Source organism: Artemia sp. Qi Xiang Cuo, chromosome 6 (assembly GCF_049724085.1).
Source record: "Artemia sp. Qi Xiang Cuo chromosome 6, ASM4972408v1, whole genome shotgun sequence".
NCBI lineage: Eukaryota > Metazoa > Arthropoda > Branchiopoda > Anostraca > Artemiidae > Artemia > Artemia sp. Qi Xiang Cuo.
In genome coordinates, this window is record NC_142799.1 from 10,843,642 (window position 1) to 10,867,475 (window position 23,834).

Sequence of the window (23,834 nt, forward strand, 5' to 3'; positions counted from 1 at the left end):
ATTCTAAAATCTTAACTAAAACTAAACTAAACAAGAACTCAAATTAAAACTCTAAGCTAAGACTCTAAGGTAAAACAGCAAACTCTTAACTAAAAATAAACTAAAACTCTAACTTAAACTAAAAGGTAAAAAAATCAAACTCTTAACTAAAATTAAACTAAACTAGAACTCTAAAAAAAAAAAATATAAGCTAATACTAAGCTAAAACTCTAAACTCTAAAATAAAATAAAACTAAACTAGAACTCTAACAAAAACTATAAGCTACGAATATAAGATAAAACTATAAACTATTAACTAAAACTAAAATAAACTATAAATTCAACAACAACTCTAAGCTAAGACTCTAAGATAAAAACTCGAAATTCTTAACTAAAACTAAACTAAACTATAACTCTAACTGAAACTCAAATGTAAAACATCAAACTCTTAACTAAAATTAAACTAAACTAGAACTCTAACAAAAACTCTAAGCTAAGACTCTAAGCTAAAACTCTAAACTATTAACTAAAACTAAACTAGAACTTCAATAAAAACTCTAAGCTAAAAACTCTAAACTCTTTACTAAAACTAAACTAAACTAGAACTCTAACTGAAACTCAAAGGTAAAACATCAAACTCTTAACTAAAATTAAACTAAACTAGAACTCTAACAAAAAAACTCTAAGCTAAGACTCTAAGCTAAAACTCAAAACTCTTAACTAAAACTTAGCCAAACTATAACTTTAAGTAAAACTCTAGGCTATGACTCTAAGCTAAAACTCTAAATTCTTAACTGTAACTAAACTAAACTTCCACTCTAACTGAAACTCTAAGCTAAGACTCTAAGGTAAAACTCTAAACTCTTAACTAAAAATAAACTACACAATAACTCTAAATTAAACTCTAAGCTAGGACTCTAAGCTAAAACTACAAACTCTTAACTAAAACTAAGCCAAACTAAAACTCTAACTGAAACTCAAAGGTAAAACATCAAACTCTTAACTAAAATTAAACTAAACTAGACCTTCAACAAAAACTCTAAGTTATGACTCTAAGCTAAAATTCTAAAATCTTAACTAAAACTAAACCAAGGGCTGGGTGGTCCTTTGGGAGCCCGGGGAGAGCCTTTGTGGGTCTGGAGGCCCTTGAGGACCGATTGGTCCTTTGGGAGCCCGGTGGACCTTTGGGGATCGGGGGGAGGGCCTTTGGGGGTCCGGGGCCCTTTGGGAGCCTGGGGGACCTTTGGGGACCGGGGGAGGGCGTTTGGGGGGCTGGGGGCCAGTTGGGAGCTTGGGGGACATTTGGGGACCAGGTGAAGGCCTTTGGGACCCCAGTGGTCTTTTGGGAGCTCAATGGGCCTTTGGAGGCCGGGGGAGGGCCTTTGGGGGTCTGGGGTGGGCCTTTGGGGTGTGGGGGCCCTTTGAGAGCTGGGGGGACCTTTGAGTACTGGGGCTTCCTTCGGGGTTGGGGTAGGGGGATTGGAACCCTTTGGGGTTGGGGTAGAGGACCTCACAACACTGTTCAAATGGAACTTGTGTATTATAACGACCACAGAGTTTCACCATTAAATTCTCTTCTAAAATCTCTTCAAAAATCATATTTTATAATGTCTCTAACTGTTTCGTCGAAATAATTCCATAAAATAGCTAAAACGGTTTCGCCAAAATTATCCCTAAACGGAATTTCAGCATGTTCCTTTTGTTTGGCATCCCTGCGCTGGCGCATTTCAATTATTTGGAAACCTGATTCCCGCGCTAAAATAATTCGTCGCTAAGATCTAAACTTTGCCTCGGAAACGATTCTTCTGGAAGAACTCCAGACATTAATAAACTTCGCGCCGGAGACAATTCAATCAATCATGACATCATCTGTCATGATTGATTTAAACTTTGCCTCGGAAACATTTCTGTTCGAAATCCAAAGACATTAATTAACTTTACGTCATCTGTCAGACATTAATTAACTGTTTCCCGGAAACAATTTGATTAATGACTGACAGCACAGGTGTTCCCCGGAAACTCATAGCATTTGGCTTGAACAAGAACAACAAATACTGTTACCTTGGAAACTCATAACATTTGGCTTGAACAACAACAACAAATACTGTTTCCCGGAGACTCATAACACCTGCATCGAACAACAACAAGAAGGGAGTGACAAAGTTCCTGTTTTTCCATTCTCACTGACAAAATCCATAAAACAATCAAATAAATTGGCCAACACACATAACCATCCATGAAGACCATGAAATAAATTGACCAACACACATAACCCTCCTTTAAAATATAAATGAATGTGGAAAAATTCCTGTTTTTTCATTTTCACTGACGAAAACCCTAAATCATTAAATAAATCGATCCACACACATAACCATCCATAAACTATGTAAAAAAAGTTATAGGTGACAGCACGGGTGACTCGTGGGAGTTAATAAGGCCCTTCTACTTTCATAAACATGCTATGTCAATTGACACCAGCTTAAAGAAATGTAAATTTAATAATTATGAATATTTTTTGGCCCTGCTCAGCTGAATCTTTCACCCTCCTTCACTTAAAATATTCTTTGACAAAACAAGACTATTTCTGGTTTTTGTTTCCTAAAATAATAAATAAAAATTACACAATCAGTAGCGAATGCCAAAATATACCTTGGCGTTAACACAAGACCATGGTGAGGTCAAAATAAGCGAAATATAGTACCCTATGATTCATTGGTTGAAAAAAATACCTTTATCTTTTAAACCTCAAGTAACAGGTCCTGTCCAACAAAGTCATAGCAAAAAGCAGTTATGGGTGCATCTTCTAAAACTTCTATTATGTCAAATTGATGCAGGCTATGTAAAGTATTATTCTATTTGTGATTACATTTTGGTTCATTCTCTTCTGCCTGGTTGGTGCGAAGTTAAGAAGCTTCAATACGACGCGGCACAGATCCTGTTGAAATAATCGCTTGTAATTCACATCGCATTGCCTGAATTTCATAGCTAAGATGAGCCTAAGCATAGTTCATTAAATTGACAATGGCATGGTATATTGCTTACGATATTCTCGTTGCTCGCTGAGGACTAAGAGTAACACGAGCTACTGGGTGTATGCTACTATCGGTATATGCTACACGAGCTACTGGATATATACTGGTGTATATGCTAAGGTTGAAAAGAAATCAGAAGCTACCTTTCAGTTTATAAGTAATGAAGGAATTGAACCCATTTTTCCTCTGAGTCTAGTAATTTGAGTAAAAAAATTTAGCTAAGATAAAGATGAGAGCTACCATGATCTTCCCTTGCGGGTAGTAACTCTAAGGTCACCTACTATGGTAACTAAAATTATCGTGGGGAAAGGTCGTAACAACCCCAAAGAAGCAAAAACTACATATCACCAAGCTGTTCAATTTGGAGCTGACTCTCAACTTTAAATCTAGCAACTTTGGTATTGTAATTTGTTATAATTTGTAAATTATAATTTGTAACCAAGTTATTATTATAAGTTTTTTATATTTAGAATACTATATTTTAGGTGGTAAGGCATACGAAGTAAGGAAAAGATATGTTACCCCTTCTATGGAAGGTCAGCAGTCCCTTCAAGATGAAGAAGCAGCTGTGCCTTGCCCCTCTGAGGATGTTTCAATAACAGTAGATGTAAACGCCCGAGATGTAACTGCCCCTAAGACAAAACAAACGGGTGATGAAAATGTCACTACAGGTCGGGAGCTGGCCTGTCCAGCTAAGGAGGAACAGGTTTGCAATACCAACATAAGACTCTTTGATAAACTTAACTGTTTCGACGATGTAACTTAGTCTGTAAATATACACATAACCTTTCATATCGAATAATACTTTTGGGATGAGATTAGTTTCAATTCAATTATATACGAATGCACACGTGTACATGGGGCATCGGAGAGGGGGAAATTTAATCCCCACATCCCCATGAGTCCGGTCTGTATGACTTTTGTCCTGGAATAATTAGAAAATAGTGTGAAAATGTCACTTTTTCAACCTTCTCCTTCTCCTTAAGGGTTGGACCTGTGATCCTATGTGTCCGAGGTTTACTTGAAAAATCAAATGAGGATGAAATGTTGACTGGTCTTTTGTGTCCTCTGCCCATTACCCGATAAGAAAATTTTGGACCAAGTGCATCTGAATAAACTTATCGAACTGAATCCTACCCAGAGGTCATATTTCCGGTTGAAAATAGGGTGATAAAACATCGACGAAGAACTGTTTTAGGTATTTCAAAATAAGGGCTTCACAAGGGTTAGACAGACGGGACATTTCAAAATTAGGGACATTTCTAGGTTATCGAAAATTAAGGGTGATATTTAGAAGCTGTGAAAGAACTTGACAAATACAAACAGCCAGATAGACAGTCTCGCTGTTTTAATATAGCAAATATCTAAAATTGAAAACAGTTATGGAAGGTAAATAATAAGGTAATTTTCAAAATCTAGGGAGGGGATATGACCCTCCTTATCCCTCCCCTCCCAATTGACTCCATTGAGGCAGAAAAATGGTATCATTTAGTGTCGTCTGAACTTTATAGTTCTTTTGTTTTTAAATAGATTGAAACGTCTATCAACGCACCATTTGGCCTTAATCAGGCCACCATTTGGCCTTAATTTGCACGCTTTTTTTAGGGGGTGGAGGGGAAATATCCAAAAATAACCTTAACAGTTGATTTGTTTAAGAATCACAAGAAAGTGGGAGAAAAAAGGAAGGACCGTCAGATTTAGGGGTATGTTCTTAAACCAGGGACTTCCCCCCCTATCTGAATCAGTATTGCCTCTTATTTTCTCTTTTATAGCATCCAAAATAGTGCAGTCACTGAAAATAGCTTGAATAAGCACATTTAAGTAACAAACAATTGTCTGTTACACCAGATTGTCTCTTGTATAATTAAAAAAAAAGTTTTTCCAACTGGGAGTAAGGAGCACCAACAAAATTTAAAACGAGCAGAAATTATTACGTATATGAGAGGGGCTACCCCTCCTCAATACATCACTCTTTGCGCTAAAGTTGTTTTTTTAGAAAGTTTAAAAAACTTATAGTTGTAATTAAACGGATCTTGTGTTTCAGAACTTGTTCTTATACAACTGGGACAAAAGGTCAAACTTTTGCGTAAAGAGCAAGGCATTGAGGAGGGGTTATTCCCCTTCATATTAGTAATAATTTATGCTCTTCTTAAATTTGATGTTGCGTCTTACTTTTTGTTGGAAAAACTTGTTTTTTTTAATTAAATTTCTGATCGTTTTCGAATAATGCCAGGAAATCAGGCTCTCCCTCCATGAAAATTCCTAATCCCCACGGAAAATTCCTCCATGGAATGTTATTCCCACGTAAAAAATTCCCCTCCCCCTTCAGGAAAATTCATCCCACACAATTCCATTCTAGATGAAACTTCTTAGTGACGGTTCCGAGTGAAAGATTTTTCTTTGCGCACTTTCATTTGAAAAGACCTTTTTTAGAATAATGCTGGAAATATCCTCCTCCGTGGAAAAGCTTTCCCGTAAATACCTCGCCCTCTAGTGGAAAGTAGCTCCCGCAGAAAATTCTCCCTGGAGAATTACATATTCCGTGGAAAACTCCACGGAGAATTTGTCCTATGGAAAATCCCCCCCCCCCACGAAAAATACTCTAGACACCTCCAACCCGGTAAAAATACCCCCCTCCCCTCCCCGAACAATTTCCCTCAACATCTCCACGTTTAAAATTGAGTCGGCACAGAGAAAATAAGATTAATAAAAAAGAAATTGGTATACACATTCTGGCGAATTCCCCCAGCATAAAATTTCTCCTGGAAAGTTACCCCCCCCCCCCGAAACTTCCTTCCCTGTTGAAAATTCCCCTCCAACGGAAAATTCTCACCCCCTCCCCCTCCGAAGAATATGTGCATAATTCCCATTTATCATTATTTCACATAAAGGTTATCCTCATTTTATAACTTAAAGACATTTGCTCAGGGGCCATGGGGGATCATGCTATCACCAAAGGCCTAATTATTGGGCCTTTCAACTACGCTGAACGAAATGGCTACCTCAACATTTTGATCGGACGACTTTCAAGAAAAAGGGGGTGAAGGGCTAGTTACCCTCCTATATTTTTGGTCACTTTAAAAGGGTACTATTTTTTAATTTCCGTTTGAATGAGACCTTTCCCGATATATTATATTGCTATTGGTTCAATGCCATCACCCCTGGAGAAAACAAACAAATAAAAAAAATACTCACCCGTGATCTTTCTTCTGGCAAAAAATACAAGAGTCCACAATTTTCCAGATAGGGGCTTGAAACTTCTACAATGGGGTTCTCAGATGCGCTTAATCTGTGGTATGATTTTCATTAAAATCCTTTGACTTTAGGGGTTGTTTCCTCCCTTTTTCGAAAATCAGGCAAATTTTCTTAGGCTCGTAGCTTTTGATGGAAACTTAATGAATGCCATATATTTGAAATGAGCATAACAAGCCGAATCGGTTGATTTGTATATTGATTTCAAAATTCCGTTTTTAGAGTTTTGGTTACTATTGAGCCGTGTCGCTCCTTATTTACATTTTGTTACCATGAACTGTTTGATTTCAGTAATGAAATGTCTTAATAACAGAGGCAATGTTTTGTCATTTCTGTGTGCTTTGTCAGGCCATTTACAGTAACTGAAGTATTTTGGAGATTATTAAGAGATCTCATTGCCAAACTGAAATTATACGACAGACAATCAAACAGTTCGTGGTAACGAACTGTAAGTAAGGAGCGATGTGGCTTAACAGTAACTGAAACTCTAAGAAGCAGTGTCTAGATAACAATAGACACATCAAAAGAATAGAATTTTGATGCTTATTCAAAACTTATAAAACTAATCACGTTTCATTGTACCCATTAAAAGTTACGAGCCTTAGAAAATTTGCGAATTTTTTTTTAAATGGGGTAGGAACACCACTAAAACATATTAATTTGAAAAAAAAAATTCTGAGGGAAGTAAACAGTGAAGTTGAAACTTAAAACGAACAAAAATTATTACTTCATGACCTATCTAACACATATCAATAAAACTAATGCAAATAAATCAACTGGTGATATTTCTCTATGTTTGTAACATTACAGAAAACTAGCGCTTTACTGAAAACACAAAATCCCAGTATAAAAAGAAGAATATTGATTTAGGAGTCAAAAGTAAATACGTAGCCTTACAACAACGAACAATTCTATAACGCTTTTCACAGTTCATTATGAGCTATGATATCAGTAACTTTCAGTACACAATTAAAATTATCTTAAAAACTTAGGTCGAAAAATAACAAAATCAAAGTCGTTATACAGCATACAAAATAATGGATTGATTTACCAGGTAACATCTTGGCCTCACCTAGTATTACTGGGAATGAAGAACATATCAACCGCAATATGAACGTTTGAAATCCAGTTATTTCTCTCTATAAAATGGAGGATTTTAAGTTGTGATACAAATTCTAAAGCGAGTTTGCAGTCCTAATACTAATGAGATTCATTTGCTTCAAACTTATCTACAAAATAATCATGAAATGTCCTTTTCAGATCCAAAACGACAGTCAATATTTACCGTACCAAAACTCCTATATTGTTTTGTTCTTTCAGTAAAGCGCTAGTTTTCTGTAATCCTACAAAACTAGCTGTTTTACGTTAATTGCGTAGCTTAAAGGGGGCTTGGAGGAGGAACATATGAGAGGTGTTCCTGCAAACCTTCAGTTACGGGTTTTCGACCATAATTATTACAATGATGATTTCGTTTTATACTTTCAAGCTTTTCTACTTAAGAAGTGACATCAAAAGTATTGGTTTTACTGCTATATAATACTTACGGATGGTAGAATTGATAAACATCACGTAGATACGAGCAATAGTTTTCAAATGCACCATTAAACGTCACTCCAAAATGTTCTGGTAGTCCACCCGCCCCACTTTCCACTTGAGACATTGCACCAAAAGTACCGTTTTTAGTGCTATTTTGAACTTCCTGATGGTTGAACTTATAGGAAGGACGTAGATATGAGCAATATATTTTATATGAGCTACTAAAAATCTGTCTAGATACCTGCGATATCAATTCGCCCAATAACAATATGCCAATACTGATACGCCTGATATCAATACGTCTGATACCGATACACTGTTTAGCCTCGTCCTTAGTGGCTATGGAGGGTCATATCATTACCAAAACCATATATATTTTACCTTTGAACTATGTTGAACAAAATTGATATCTCAAAATTGTGATTGGATGACTTTGGGGGGAGAGGGCCTTAAGGGGGGCGGGCTAGTTGCCCTCCAATCTTTTTGGTCACTTAAAAAGGGCACTAGAAAATTTAATTTCCGTTCGAATGATCTATTACACATCTGTCTATGACAATCTGGTCACCCCTTAGCCTTGCTAGAAAAAAAGAAGATAGATCGGTGCTACCCATGCAAAAAAAAAGTCATTTTCCTTATTATTAAAGGAGGGTACTGTAACTTCCCATAATTACGTTTTCGACCGTACTGATTACAATGGTAGACTTTTCATTTTAATCAGACGCCATTGTCGAGGGGTTTCAGCCTTTTTTTCGAAATCACCATAAAATTCTTTTCTCAATAAACTTTTACTTTTACGAACTGAAATAATTGTTATCATTCCTGAATCAGTGTCAAATCGGATTTTTTTTTCACTAGATAGTTTTTTTCTAAACGCGTTTTTTAACTGTTGGTTACTATGAGCCGCGGTTCGCTCTTTACTAAGTTGCAGCTACCGCTGTAACCATGGTAATGATCTTAAAGAACATCACACCGTGAGATCTAGCATATCAGAGAACCCTACTATAGATGTTTCAAGCTCCTATATGCAAAAATGTGGAATTTTGTATCTTTTGCCAGAATAAAAATCACGGAGGCGTGTTTATTTGTTTGTTTGGTTTATTCTTTCTTTTTTTCCAGGTGTGATTGTATCGAAACAGAGGCCCTGAAAGATGGGGAGAGGGCTTGTCTCTCTCTCTCTCTCTCTCTCTCTCTCACACACACACACACACACTCTCCCTCTCTCTCTCATACTCTCTCCCTCTCTCTCTCTCTTTCTTTCTCTCTCTCTCTTTATTTTTTTTTTTTCTCTTTTCATTTAATAGTGAATAATATTTGAAAAAATGTTTTAATACCCTGAGGAAAGCTTTTAAAAATCTTATCTAGTATTTAAAAGCTCTTGTTAGATCACTTGTGCCTTCTTAAATGGAAATAAATGAATATAATTCAAAACTAGTATCAAAATAATATCGAAAATGTCAAATTCGCGTTTTTACGTAAAAAAAAATGTAATCTAGAATCTAGATACTAAAAAAAACTAATATCGACTCATTATTACTTCTAGGGGTCAATTGGTCGAACTTTGGTTAAAATACCTTTCGCAAAACTAATCAACCCTCAGAGTACATCCGGTGAAGCAAAAATGCATGCTGCCAAGCCTAGTCACATGACTCCTCATCCAGATGAGACGAAAAACGCAGGAAACAGAACTGATAGAGGTAAAAAAAAGTTTCCACAGAATATTCAAAATAAAAGGAAGCTTAAATGCAAGATCTTTTAAAATCTGTTACTGCTGTAACTACGGCATAATGTCAAGCAAGCTGAAGCTGAGTAAGCCATTGAGTCTTGTGCTAGCTGACTGACTAAACCTGCACGTATTTCCAGTCTTATCAAACCTATGGATTCCTCTAAAGCGATTCTTTTTGTTTATTTGAAAACCTTTCTTAACCCACTAACGTTATTGCACAGTGCTATAATTTCAAATATTGTTGCACAACGTGACAGTAAAAAAAACACTGGCAAATATTATATTCAAAAATATTATAATTTCATATTTATAAAAATACGAGACGCTAGCTCAATTTAGAAAAATGGCACTATAATTGCAGATTCTGTCAATCACTTTTTTAATTTGGTTTGGTCAAGAGCAGCTTTCTTTTCTATTTAGCGCTTTTTACTTTACTGGACAATAGCTAGCAATAAATTGCCAAAAAAAGAAATGATCTGTTCCATTCCTGTGGAAATCTTGTCAGACGATTTACATTCTGCAGTTTTTGGCTTCATATAACCATCCATATCAATTCTTATACTACCTGATGGTAGACAATGCACGACCCGAGGAATAAATTTTGATATACATGTACCGAGTCTTAGTCTAGCTAGTGTTTCCACTTCTACTGATTTTTCGGGAGATTTACCGAATTTTTAATCCATCTCCTGACAAAAAAAAGAAGTTACCGAAACTACCGAAAATCTCCAGAAAATGTTACTTTGTGGTCCTTCTTTGTTTTTTACATGGCTGTTGTCTGTGGTCTTATAGGAATATTTTCTGGAAGAAAAGAACCCAGCCACGTCGCATGCAGCTGAGACAGCACGATTTAAATTTGTTGGCACATGCATGAAAATGGCCCAGTATCCATTTCACAGTCGTTGCATTGATTTTCTATTTTTAATCTTTTAAACACCTTCAAGGTTTGTCATTATTTCAATTCATAAGCTAACCACAGGCATTGGCTAGCACCAAGAAGATGGTAACAGAATATGAACTAAAAATATATGGGTCCAGCTCATTCAGTAGGTTCACATGGTCCAAAGTTACTAAAAATTGAAAGAAATATGACAAAAATTAGACTTTGTCTGCAATTACTGTGTAGAACCGAAAGCAGTAGATGGCTTGAAGAAAACCTCTTTCCCCAGTCTTATGTGTTTGGTCTTATTTTCAGTCTTAGTTTGTCTGTCATAGACTCAAGATCTAACATTTATCTTGCGTTTTATCTCTTCCGCGTATAGCCTTTCTCGTTCATTTCTCAGAGGAAAACGCCGTTTTCCCTTTCCGTTTAAGCCCTTATTTTTCGTCGTTTTTCTACCTTGATTTTTAACATAATGGCGAAACGGTTCTTTAAGTTCTTTAATTCAATTAAATTAAAAAAACAAGTTTTTTTTAACTGAAAGTAAGGAACAACATTAAAACCTAAAACGAACAGAAATTATTACGTATATGTGGTTGGGTTGCCCCCTCCTGAACACCTTGCTCTTTTCGCTAAAGTTTTTCAGCACTTTAAAAAGGTTACTTATTGTTCTAATTAAACGACCTACGTGTTTCAGGAATCGTCTTTAAAGAATTGGGACAAAATTTATACTTTAGCCTAAAAAGTGAAGTGTTGAGGAGGGGGCAAACCTCCTCATATACGTAATAGTTCCTGTTCGTTGTAAGTTTTAATGTTGCTCCTTACTTTCAGTTGATAAAAATTGCTTTTTCAATTTAATTTCTGATCGTTTTTTTAAATAACACCAGGATATATGGCTCTACCTCCATGGAAAAATTGCCCTCCCCATGCAAAAATCCTCTGGACAATTCAATCCTGGTGAGAATTTACCCCGAACAATTACACTTAACATCTCAACGCGTAAAATTAAGTTGGTAAAGGGATTTCGTATATAAAGAAATTTCGTATAGGAATTCCGGCAAATTCCTCCAATATGAAGTTTCCTCTGAAGAGCTCACCCCCTGGAAACTTTTCTGTCAATGCAAATTCTCCTCGTTTGAAATCCCAATCAGAAAATTCGTCCTCCTTTCCACCCGAAAAACATATGCATACTTCCCAATAACAAATGCTAGACGTAAACAATAGGCAAATGTTATAACTTAAAGACCTTTCCCCAGGGGCTGTTGGGGGTTATGTTAGCTTCAAAGATATAGTATAGGGCCGTTCAACTATTTTGAACAAAATAGCTATCTCAAGATTTTGGTTGGACGATCTTGAGAAACAGGTTGCGTGGGAGGGGGCCTAGTTGCCCTTCAATTTTTCTGGTCACTTCGAAAGGGCATTAGAACTTTTCATTTCTGTTAGAATGAGCCCTTTCCCGACGTCTACACCAACTGGGTCGATAAGATCAGCCCTGGGAAACAAAACAAAAAAATAAACACTCTTCCGTGATCTTTCTTCTGGCGAAAAATAAAATTCCACATTTTTGCAGATAGGATTTTGAAACCTCTACAGTAGGGTTCTCTGATGCGCTGAATTTGATGGAGAGATTTTCATTAAGATTCAATAACTTTTAGGGAGTGTTCCCCCTTTGTTCGAAAATAAGGCAAATTTTATAAGAATCGTAATCTTTGATGGGTAACACTAAGCTTAATGAAACTTATATATTTTAAATCAGCATAGAAATCCAATGCTTTTAATATATCTATTCGTATCAAAATTCCGTTTTCTAGAGTTTGGTTACTATTGAGCAGAGTGACTCCTTACTTACAGTTCGTTATCACGAACTGTTTGATTAATCAATTCACAGTATAAAAAATAAAAACATAATAGCAGAACAAAAAATGAATGATGAAACTTTGTTTTACTTCCTGTCAGTCTTTCAGAGTGCGTTCTTTCTGGTTTTCATATATTTGTCTTAAACCGTTCTTCTGCCGTTTTAAACAGCGGTGGGAGATGAATGGGCAAAGTGCACGCAGATATTCCTTTATTGTAATGAATGTAATGCAGTATATATATATTCGATAGTTGTGCTAATTTTATATTTTGTTGCAGTTATATGAATATTAATGAGCTGAAAATTTGAATTTTCCCTTTATCATTCGAGAATAGCTGTTTGGGGATGATGGTAAAAATAAAGTTTTTCAACTTAATTCAGACTAAATGGTTAAGGGACTGGTGTCCGGATTTTCTGTCACCGTCCTGAACTTAGCGGACTGTCGTGTGGAGCATGAAAGGATGAAAAAAATTAGGGGTCAATGAGGGAAAATGGTTTAACTAAACAGCTTTAAAGTAAGAATGAAATACTACTATGTTTAGTTTCAAAATCAAATACATTTCATTATTTTTTCAGCTTCTAGCCGCTTCCCTTTGTAAAGTTTAACAAAATTAATCGACGAAATCCCGTTTGTCTTTCCAGAATCCCGTTTGGCTCTTATAGATCTGCTCCCTGAACTTTTAGATTGTGGTACTTTATTCGCAAATCGCTCAACAACCTCCAAAAATATAATACAAAATACAAAACATTCTTACTGAAAATTCTACCGAATTCTGAGAGCCATCTTCCGATTTCTACCGAAAATTACGAAGGTTTTGCAGATTGTTTGAAAAGAAAAGTGGAAACACTGAGTCTATCTCTTCTCGAGAAAACTTTTTTATTCATATGGCTTTACTGAAGGTCTTACGTCCATGAGGACGGTTCCTATGAAATGAAATTTCATAGGTCTATAGAATTAAACGTCTTTTGTGACACAGTAGCGTTCGTTTTACCAGGATATGAGAATTATTGCACAGTCAATTTACTAGAATCTTTTACCCACTGAAGCAGCAATGTAGAACGATATGAACTATATGTACCCGGATTGTCTGAATCGCGTATCTATATTATCACAGGAACATAAGGGGTTTGGGTTGAAATTTTCAGTGGTTTAGGGGGAGGGTGGGGGTTAAGTTGATTTAATTATAATTTCCAAACTCAAAACAGATTGACTTAGGTTTGTTTTATTCGCAGAGGAGCTCATTTGTTTTATTTTTTTGCGACAAGAGTTTTACTAGCCAACCTTAATGTGCTACTATCTTCATCAATAACTCAAATTACAAAAAGTATTCCCATTGAGGAAGAAAAAGAGGGGAGAGTATTCTCTTAAAAAACTTCATGTGAGACCTGGAAATGAAAAAATCTTACTGGCAAATTCAAGAGATGAATTGAGTACAGTTTATGCTAAGTTATTCATCTATTTCCCCTTTATTTTACAACAAAAACCATTTACCCTTATTGAAGACCAGAGCTCGTTTAGTTAGATACTGAAAATAGACGTAATAATCTCTTTATAGTCATTATGACAACGGAAAATGAACCTAGTTCATAAAAAAAAATGAGGATATGAGGAGTAGGTGGGATGGATACACCTTAAAGACAAAATTAGTATATCACTATCCTCTTGTATCATCATAACAGGTCAAACAAAATATTCGATATTTCCTTCCTTAACTTCAGCCAAAACTACCAAACTAATGTTTCAATTAAAAATTCCATGTCGAAATTTTAACTTTTCTTATATGGTTCAAATGTAACAAATTCAAGAAAAATTCGAATTGATGAGTTTATCTCTTCTTCGCGAGAGTTTATCTTTTTAGCTTGCCGCTGGTCATTTTAAATTAAATACATGTTTATTTAATAATAAAAGCAATTCAGTTTGTGATTTATGGTGACGAAAATACTTTATATCATCTCCTTGAGTGTAAAATTTATAGAAAGAAAAAAATTGAAATGCCAGTCAAATTACGACTTTTATATTATATATTTTTGAATTTATTTTACATGAATTACATGATATATTTTGTATACATTAAGAAATTGGTCACAAAAAATTCAACCGTCAAATCTCCACTATTCACAAATTCAACTGTCAAATATAACACTAACAAAATAAACATTACCACATTAGATTTAAAATAGGCACTGACGCAAATTCGCGTGCTTGGGCCGACCCAAGAAACAAAAAACAATTATTATTGCACTTCTTCGGAAAAAATATCTTATTCCTCCACACCTCCCCTCCAACCCCCAATAAACAATTAATTAACAATTCCAAAATTAATATATTTACAGGAAACTCGATTTAATCCCTCACTCTTAATCTACAGATCGTCACAAATCCTTCTCTTATTAATATCAGTTAGTATATTAAATAGACTTGACACGGAGTTTTAATATATTAGAAACAAAACAATGATACTGGTCGTGTACTTTTTCTTGTTTTTCTTCTCTTTTTTCAGGCTTTTATCTTATTTTCTTTTTATTTGCCTCCTGTTTCTTGTCTCTTGTTTTCTTGTTTTTCTTCTCTTTCAGGCTTTTATCTCATTTCCTCTTTTATTTGCCTACTTTTTGTTGTTTTCTTATTTTTCTTCTTTTTCAGGCTTTTATCTCATTTTCTCTTTTAATTGCCTCCTTTTTCTTTTTGCTTGTTTTCTTATTTTTCTTCTCTTTCAGTATATTATCTCATTTTCTCTTTTAATTTACTCCTTTTTCTTGTTTCTTGTTTTCTTGTTTTTCTTCTTTAGGCTTTTATCTCATTTTCTCTTTTATTTGACTCCTTTTTCTTGTTTTCTTGTTTTTATTCTTTCAAGCTTTTATCTAATTTTCTCTTTTATTTGACTCCTTTTATTGAATTATTCCTGTGTTTTGCATAATTTGTCCAATTTGGTGTTCTCTTCGCCTTTCTAATCTTTTGATGCTCTATTCCGTAGCTTTTTGTTGCCTCCTTTTTCTCGTTGGTTATTTTCTTGTTTTTCTTTTCAGGCTTTTTTCTCGTTTTATTTTTTAATTGTATCCTTTTTATTGTTTCTTATTTTCATGTTTTTATTCTCTTTCAAGATTTTATATAATTTTATATTTTAATTTCCTCCTTTTATTGAATTATTCCTGTGTTTTGCATAATTTGTCCAATTTGGCGTTCTCTTCGCCTTTCTAATCTTTTGATGCTCTATTCCGTAGCTTAAATAGTGAAATAGCGTGTATGAGTTTCGTCAGTGAATAAGTTCATTAATATATTTACATATCTCAGTTTTCAGCCCTTACTTTGCTCGGACCGGTTATTCATAAAACCGTAAATGTCGACCGTTGTTAGCCTCGATCACAATTTCGGTGTTATTGTTTTCTCTGCATTCCCGATTTTTCCTTTGATCTGTTTTTTTCATTTTCTTCTTTTGTCTTTTTGAGATTCTTCTTCTATTTTTTTTTTAATTTGTCCTATTTGGTGATCTCTTCGCCTTTTTAGTCCTTTGATTCTCTATTTCGTAGCTTAAATCGTAAAATAGCATGACCGAGTTTATTCAGTGAATAAATTCATTCATTTATTTACATATTTCACTTTTTTGGCCGTCAGAAACGTTGACCAATTATCAGCCTTGACCATGATATCGGTCTTTTTGTTTTTCCTGTATCTCCGATTGCCCTTTTTTGAGCTTCTTTTGTCCTGTCACGCTTTTTTTTATTCTTTATTGCCCTTTTATTGGCATCCTTTCATAACTTCTTGACTTTTGATTGATAGTCCATAATACAAAATTTATTAAAAAAGAAAAACTAAAACAACAAATAGAAAAAAAAAAATACAAAATACGTTTGGAAAGGCTCGTCAGTTCTTTTGTTTGGAGTTAATTAGATCACGCCGAACCCATCAAGTTCTTTCCGACCCGACCAGGTTATGTGAAATCTTCTTAATCTCTTTTTAATCTTTTTGTTATTTTATTTCTTCAGGCACATTATTCCATGAAGAAGATGAAATACAAAGCTTGGATGTATCCCCATCTCATGGTATTTTGCCTCATGACAAACAATCTCACCATCATTTTGATCACAAAACCTTTTTAGCTGACAGTTCTGCCCAAGAAGCAGAAGATATTCATTCCAGCAAGCGACGAAAATACGGGACGTTTCCTAGTAGTCCTGACATGTCATTGAAAGTACAAAGGCCAAAGACTAACTTGGCTTATAAATCTGGCCAAGACAAAACCCTAAAAAAATGGGATAAACAAATTTATCCTGAGGAATGCGATATGTCCTTGGTTCGTGAACAAAAGAAAAGAAGAATTGAAATGAGCAAAATACAGACTTCCGAAAATAGTGCTAAGAAACATGGTGACAGGCCTACGGAGGCTCAAACGATGCTTCATCGTGAACAAAAATCTAGTCGGACCGACTGTAATCTGAGAAAAAGTTTGAGTTCAAAAAAATCATCATTAAAATTCGTTGCAAGAGTAAAAAGACAAAGCGAAGCGATTCTCCATTGCCATCATCAAAAAAGGGAGGTAAAACTAATATGAAGAACTATGAAGGGCAAAAAATTTACTCCTCATTTAATTCAGTATTCACCCAAGACTTAGAAAAATGTAAACGCCTCAAAAGTGCAGATTTGTGTCCTTCCAAACGGAAAATCGGATTACAGTGCAAGGACGAGAAACCAAAGGAAACCCATGACTCTTCACCAAAACCGTCTGGAAGTAGCAGTACAAACAGTAACAGCGATAACAGTCATCATCAAAGCCAGTGGGCATCCTTCAACTCTGCTCTCTCTCCTGCTTCAAAAAAATCGAACTCCCAGAAAAGTGAAAATTTGTTTACTCCAAAAACCAAGACGGCATTACAGCACAATAACGAGAAAATCCATGGGTTTTCGTCACAAAACTTTGAAAATAGTATTCAAAGTAGAAACGGTATTAATAACGAACATCAAGTCCAGTATATGTCTTTTGAATCAGCTCTCACTGAAGCCTCAAGAAATTATATGTCTAAAAAAAGTAAGAAGTTGAAATTCAAAACAGGATTGAGTCTTAGTGACGAAAAACCAGACAAAACTGAGGGTATTTCATCATTGGTGTTCGAAAATGGAACTAAGGAAAAACTCAGTGCTAGCTGCCGGCATAAGAGTCTTTCCACATCTGCTGAATAATCTTCGGTGAGCAATAGAGAAAATTCCAAACGTCTACAGCTGGAAACAGATTGTGATTGTCACACAAATGTTGACCCCAAAATACCATTGAAAAGTTCTTTCAAAGAGAATGGAAAACGGAAGATCAAGGAAAGTTTATATCACAAAGATAAATTCTATATATCTAAGAAAAGATTCGAGAAAAACTTTTCGAAAGACGCTCCAGGTTAGTTTTTTTCTTCTCTTTAAAATAAAACCTGCCCATTTTGTAAGCAGTAAGTGAATCAATATAGGTCTTAGGTCTATTAAGTATATTAGCCTATTTAAACACTAAGAACATCACATAGTGACAAAGCACCAATAATCACAACAACATAAACACTAACCTATTTAACAATTAAATAAAAAAAAACATTTTTTTTTTACTGAAAGTACGGAGCGACATTAAAACTTAAAACGAACAGAAATTATTCCGTATATGAAAGAGACTGTCCCCTCCTCACCACCTCGCTCTTTACGCTTAAGTTTTTATTGTTTAAAAAAATAGAGTTGTGAGATAGTCAAGCTTTAGCGTAAAGCGCAAGGCATTGAGGAGGGGACATCCTCTTTCATATACGGAATAATTTCTGTTCGTTTTAAGTTTTAACGTCACTCCTTACTTTTAGTTCAAAAAACTTGTTTTTTTAATTTAATTTTTTAACGTTTTTGAATAAATGCAGGTTTTGATCTTGGCTCACAGTACATGAATAATTAAAATAAAATTTTCATATCAATTTACTTTTATTTGGTTAAATGGCTTTCTCGAAACTTGTTTCATTTTATTTACGAACGTTTTTGTTAGTAATAAATATACGTAACTTACGAATTAATTTACGTAACGAACTTCTATATTCATAAATATTAAATACGTGTTTTAGGGGGCTCGCCCCTTAGTCAATACCTTGCTCTTTAAGCGAAAGTTTGAATTTTGTTCCAATTCTTTAAAACTGACCGCTTAATCACAAAGGCCGTTAATTAGAATAAATAGCTCTTATGAAAGTACTAAAAAATCTCTGGCTTAAAGAGTGAGGTATTGACTAGGGGGTGAACCCAATCATATATGTAATATTTTCTGTTCGTTTAAAGTTTTGATGTTGCTGCTGTTGCAGTTGAAAAACTTGTTTTTTTATATTTAATTTCTGATCTTTTTTAAATAATGCTGGGAAGTCCGGCGTCCCCGTCATAGCAATGTCCCTTCCCCCATGAAAACTTCCTTCATGGAAGGATCCTCCCACATAACCCCCCCCCCCCCGCCACTACCAGGAAAAATCTCCCCTGAAAACGTCTGTACTGTATACTTCCCAATAACCAATACTATATGTTAACATTGGGTAAAGTCCATAACTTTCAGCCCTCCTCCCGGGAACTTCGGAGGATTAAGTCATCCTAAAAGACACACTTATAATATTTTCGAACATGTTGAACAAAATGGCTATCTCAAAATTTTGATCAGGTGGCTTTTGGAAAAAATGAGCGGGAGAGGGGGCTTAGTTGCCTACCATTTTTTTTGTTCACTTAAAAATGGCACTAGATCTCTTAATTTTCATTCCAATGAGCCCTCCAACGAAACTCTGGGACAACTGGGTCGATACGATCACCCCTGGGAAAAAAAAAAACAAATAAACACGCACCCGTGATCTTTCTTCTGGCAAAAAATGTAAAATTCCACATTTTTGTAGATATGAGCTTGAAACCTCTACAGTAGGGTTCTCTGATACGCAGAATTTGATGGTGTGATTTTCATTAAGGTTTTATAACTTTTAGGGGGTCTTTCCCCATTTTTTCAAACATCATCCAAATTTGCTCAGGCGCGGAACTTTTGATGGGTAAGATTAAACTTGATGAAACTTATATATTTGAAATCAGCATTAAAATTCGATTCTTTTGATGTATCTATTTGTATCAAAATACCGTTTTCTAGAGTTTAGGTTACCATTGAGCCGGGTCCCAATAACCAATATTTTATGTTAACATTGGGTAAAGGTCATAACTTTCAGCCCTCCCCCTGGGGGCTTTGAGGGATTAAGTCATCCTAAGAGACATAGTTATAATATTTTCGACTATGCTAAAAAAAATGGCTATCTCAAAATTTTGATCGGGTGACTCTGAGATAAAAATGAGGATGGGACCTAGTTGCACTCCATTTTTTTGTTCACTTAAAAATGGCATTAGAATTTTTAATTTTCATCCCAATAAACCATCTCATGATATTCTAGGGCGACTGGATTGGTACGATCACCGCTGGGGAAAAGAAAAAAAAAACAACAAAAAACAAACAAATACAAACGCATCCGTGATCTTTCTTCTGGCGAAAAATTGAATATTCCACAATTTTGTAGATAGGAGCTTGAAACCTCTACAGTAGGGTTCTCTGATACACTGAACATGATGGTGTGATTTTCATTAAGGTTCTATAACTTTTAAGGGGTCTTTCCCTCTTTTTTCGAGAATCAGCCAAATTTTATCCGGGGCGTAACTTTTGATACGTATAATTAAATTTGATGAAACTTATATATTTGAAATCAGAATTAAAATCTGATTCTTTTGATGCATCTATTGGTATCAAAATTCCGTTTTTTAGAGTTTCGGTTACCATTGAGCCGGGTCGCTCCTTACTTACAGTTCATTACACGAACTGTTTGATTCTTTAAGTACTAAGGACATCAAAATATGTTTTAAATCTATTAGGTCTATTAACCTATTTAACCACTAAGGACATCACACAAGGACATAATCACTAATAAGTACATGGGCATAAACGCTAATCTATATAACTTTTTAAGCACTAAGGATATCAAAATAGGTCAAAATAGGTTTATCAGGTCCATGATTTTTAAAATTTATTTTTTTTGCTGCTTTGAAAACTTTGATGAGTTTAGGATAGTACTATGGTTTCATCACTGTTGTCACGTTGAGCCTTGAAGATAAATACGCTAATCTAATAAGTCAAATTTATATTTTTGTCAGTAAATCTGTTGATTCTCAAAGACAGCTACAGCTATATTTTCTAAAGCTGTTCAGTTCAGACCAAAAATTAAAGTCTTTTCTAATGAAAGTATGCTAAAGAGGATTCTCAACGAGGATGGAATTGTCCGGGGAGTATTTTCCATGTCGGTTGGTGGGGGGTATTTTACGTGGGAGGAGCTTAACTTCAAGGAATATTCTGTTGGGGAGGGTATTTTCCATTGTTGGAAGCTGAATTTCCCAGTATTATTTGAAAAACAATCAAAAATTAAATAAACAAACAAGTTTTTCCTACTGAAAGCAAGGAACAACATGACAAGTATGAAATAATTTCAGAAATAATTTCATATATTAGAGGGGTTGCCCCCTCCTCGATGCCTCCCTTTCTACGCTTATGTTTGGCTTTTTGTCTCAATTCTTTAAGAGCGATTGCTGCATCACAACACCATAATTATCATTCAATTAACCTACTTCTAAAGGCGACCGTATTAAAGCGGATCCTGGTCCAAACTGACCAGGAAAGGCCAAACGACTATATACCTCTCCATATTCGTCATTCAATTTCCAAAGGCAATAGACAAAGCCTCAAATTTATTATCAAACTGATAATTTATAATACGGATAAAATAATAATAGTAAACTGATATGGAGCGATACAGCTTACCGCCCTGATATTAAACTTTCTACATGAGAAGCAAAACGATCGAAATCCAATTCCACACTGAATGAATGCTTCTAGGTGTTTTATTTTACCTTGCAGCTGGCATTTCGTCTCCTGTGGGATCTCTCTGCCTGACGGCAGAAACACATACTTCTTTTCTTATCTCCCCCTCCCCCGTCATAGAAGGCTCGCCCACAAGCCTCCAAAGCCAGAGCTACGGTCCAGATTCCCCCCCCCCTAAAAAAACACTTTTAGAGAAAAAATTGCTTATCGAGTTATTGGTTTGAACCCTCCTCCGCAAAATGTTTGTCCGACTCGTAAAAACATAATGAAATGCATAAACAGAGAGTTTTATGCGTTTAAAGTTATCTTTGTAATCCCTCCTTCCCTCAAAAATACCTCCCAAAAAAAAATCCTGGAAGGGGCCTGTTTTAGCATAGTTCTGCTGAATCTGTATTTGTGATTGAAGGTTTTTTGTTCTTACTGAATATAGAGATTAACTACTCGCTAATTTTTGTTCCTCAGTTGCCGGTTCATCTCAGAAAGAAGATACTGACTTGATGAAAGGGGACGTTGCGGAAAAATCAAAGACTAAGGGTAAGCAACTGATATTACTACCAAAAGGTCCAGCAGATGATGACATTTTATTCTACTTCAGGCGTCCAGATCAAACAAGAAACATACGTGCTCGGATTTTTCTTACAGAGGAAGTAGAAGAAATGCAAAGAAGAAACAGCAGAACCATAATCTCTCAGAATAGTCAAGGTGGGTGTTTATCGCAAACAAAGTGTTTAGCAGTTAGATCTTTTTAGTAGTTAACTTTTTATTCTGGAACTATGTTTGTATTGTCACCTTTGACAGTGCTGTCACCTAAGGTGTAGGTTGAGGTGTAGTTGAGGCGTGGTGCAGTCGACCTTAATTATTTCTTAAATTACCAAATTTGAAAGTTCTATTAGTATTTTTCAAATTTTATATTTACACTCAAAATACATCAACGATTTTTGCCATCAACGCTTCGAATTTTCCGAGAATTTCATTTACAGTTGTTAGGAACAATTTTTTGCTATGTCGCGAAGTCCCAATTGTCCGTAGAAGTGATTTTTTTTTTTTTTAACGGTAAAAATAGACCTTTTCTAATAAATTTTTCATCAAGCATTGGATTCTGTTGGATATTTCAGTTGTGAGCGTTCAAAGGCTGTTGTGTGACGTTTTTGAATATCTTATTTGTTTACAAAATATGTTATATTTTCTTTACTCGTTTCCAAGGCTGTATGCAGCCCCCCCCCAACCCGATATTTTTGCCAGAGTCGTAAAAATTATATGTGAACAAATTTTGACTGTGCTTTCTTAAGTTTTCTGTATCCCCCCTCCCGAAAAGAAAATTCCACATGCAACTTTGCTTGTTTTCAAAAATGATTGAAACTTGGATTTTGTTTGCGATAAATTTAATTTCCCATATCTTGAAGTTATGCATATGTAAACAACTAGTCGTTAAAAAATGTTGAAAACTCTAAAACTGATTTTTAACTTTTTCCACTCTCATCTAGAAATCGTCCTGTTGAGGTTCTTTGAGGTTAGTAAGGCCTTTTAGGTCCTTTGAGCTAATATAAAGCCGTTTTTTGTGCCGAGCAGAGATGTTAGTGTTGAGTCACTGAATAAATCTATTCAAGTCTTGACCAAGGAAAATGAAAAGGAATGTGAAAAGTGATTTCTTTTATCGATTTAAACGATATCCATTTCTTAATACCTTTTCAAAAAACCAGATATCTAGCACCTTGGTTCCCAATCATTTCAACAAAAGTGAAATTATATGAAACAACGGAACCTTTTTTAGCTAGGTAAAAAAAATCCAATTTTTGGATTATCTCTACTTGTTTGGTTTCTATTCGGATTTTTATTTTATTTTTAATTTCATCGTAATTTGTTATCAAATTTTAGATATATAGCTATGGAAAATCTAACTCCACTGCGTTGAGTCTTTGTTAATAATTAGGTTTCTTTGGAGTCCTTGGCTTCAAAGGTGATAGATTCAATTATTTCAGCTAAATCCAATCAATCAATCAATTTATTCAATCAATAAACTCAACAAAATACACTTCAATATGACAATATAAACTCCCCCGTAAGGCTCTATGGCCAGTAAAAAACAGGGGAGAAACAAAAATGAAACAAATACATAAGAAACAAAAACATTTTCAACATCATACATACTCACCTTTAAGAGACTCACCACAAGAAAAAAAAAATCATAAAATGCAATGATCCACATAAAAAAGAAAAAAAAAAATCAAAAACTAAGCAGGGGACTACCAAGCAATCAATTTATTTCCGCGTGGACTACCCTATGATCAATCAATCAATCAATTTATTCAACCAATAAATTTATGACAAAAAAACTTCAATATAGAATCCCCCGTAAGGCTTTATGGCCAGGAAAAAGACAGGGGAAAACAGAAATGGCATAAATACTAAAAAAAAAGAGAAAAAAAAGTATTTTCAATATAATGCATTTCAACCTTTCAAATACTCAACACAGACACACACACACACAAAACGAAACAAAGAAGAGAAAAAAAAAACAATAATTAAAAGACCAAAACAAAAAGCGATTTTTTGAGACCCCCCCCCCCCAAACAAAAAAAAAGATGTAGGACAATCGAATAAATTAAACCAAGTTCCAAATATATATTTGAAACCAAGCCAAAAAATATTAGACAAACTCAGTACCCCTCACAACAAACGTTTCCAACCCAGGCTAGTG

The 23,834-nt window shown here is 35.0% G+C and overlaps 1 protein-coding gene across 1 annotated transcript in view; it reads left to right on the plus strand.

Annotated features, from left to right (window-relative positions):
• LOC148950856 (uncharacterized) overlaps positions 1–23,834 on the plus strand; it is a 198,549-nt gene that overhangs the window by 97,003 nt on the left and 77,712 nt on the right. The window contains exons 12-15 of the mRNA XM_089090933.1: positions 3,497–3,717; positions 9,340–9,493; positions 16,239–16,682; positions 21,599–21,838. Coding sequence (XP_088947059.1) covers positions 3,497–3,717; positions 9,340–9,493; positions 16,239–16,682; positions 21,599–21,838 — 1,059 coding nt within the window. The remainder of the gene's footprint in view (positions 1–3,496; positions 3,718–9,339; positions 9,494–16,238; positions 16,683–21,598; positions 21,839–23,834) is intronic.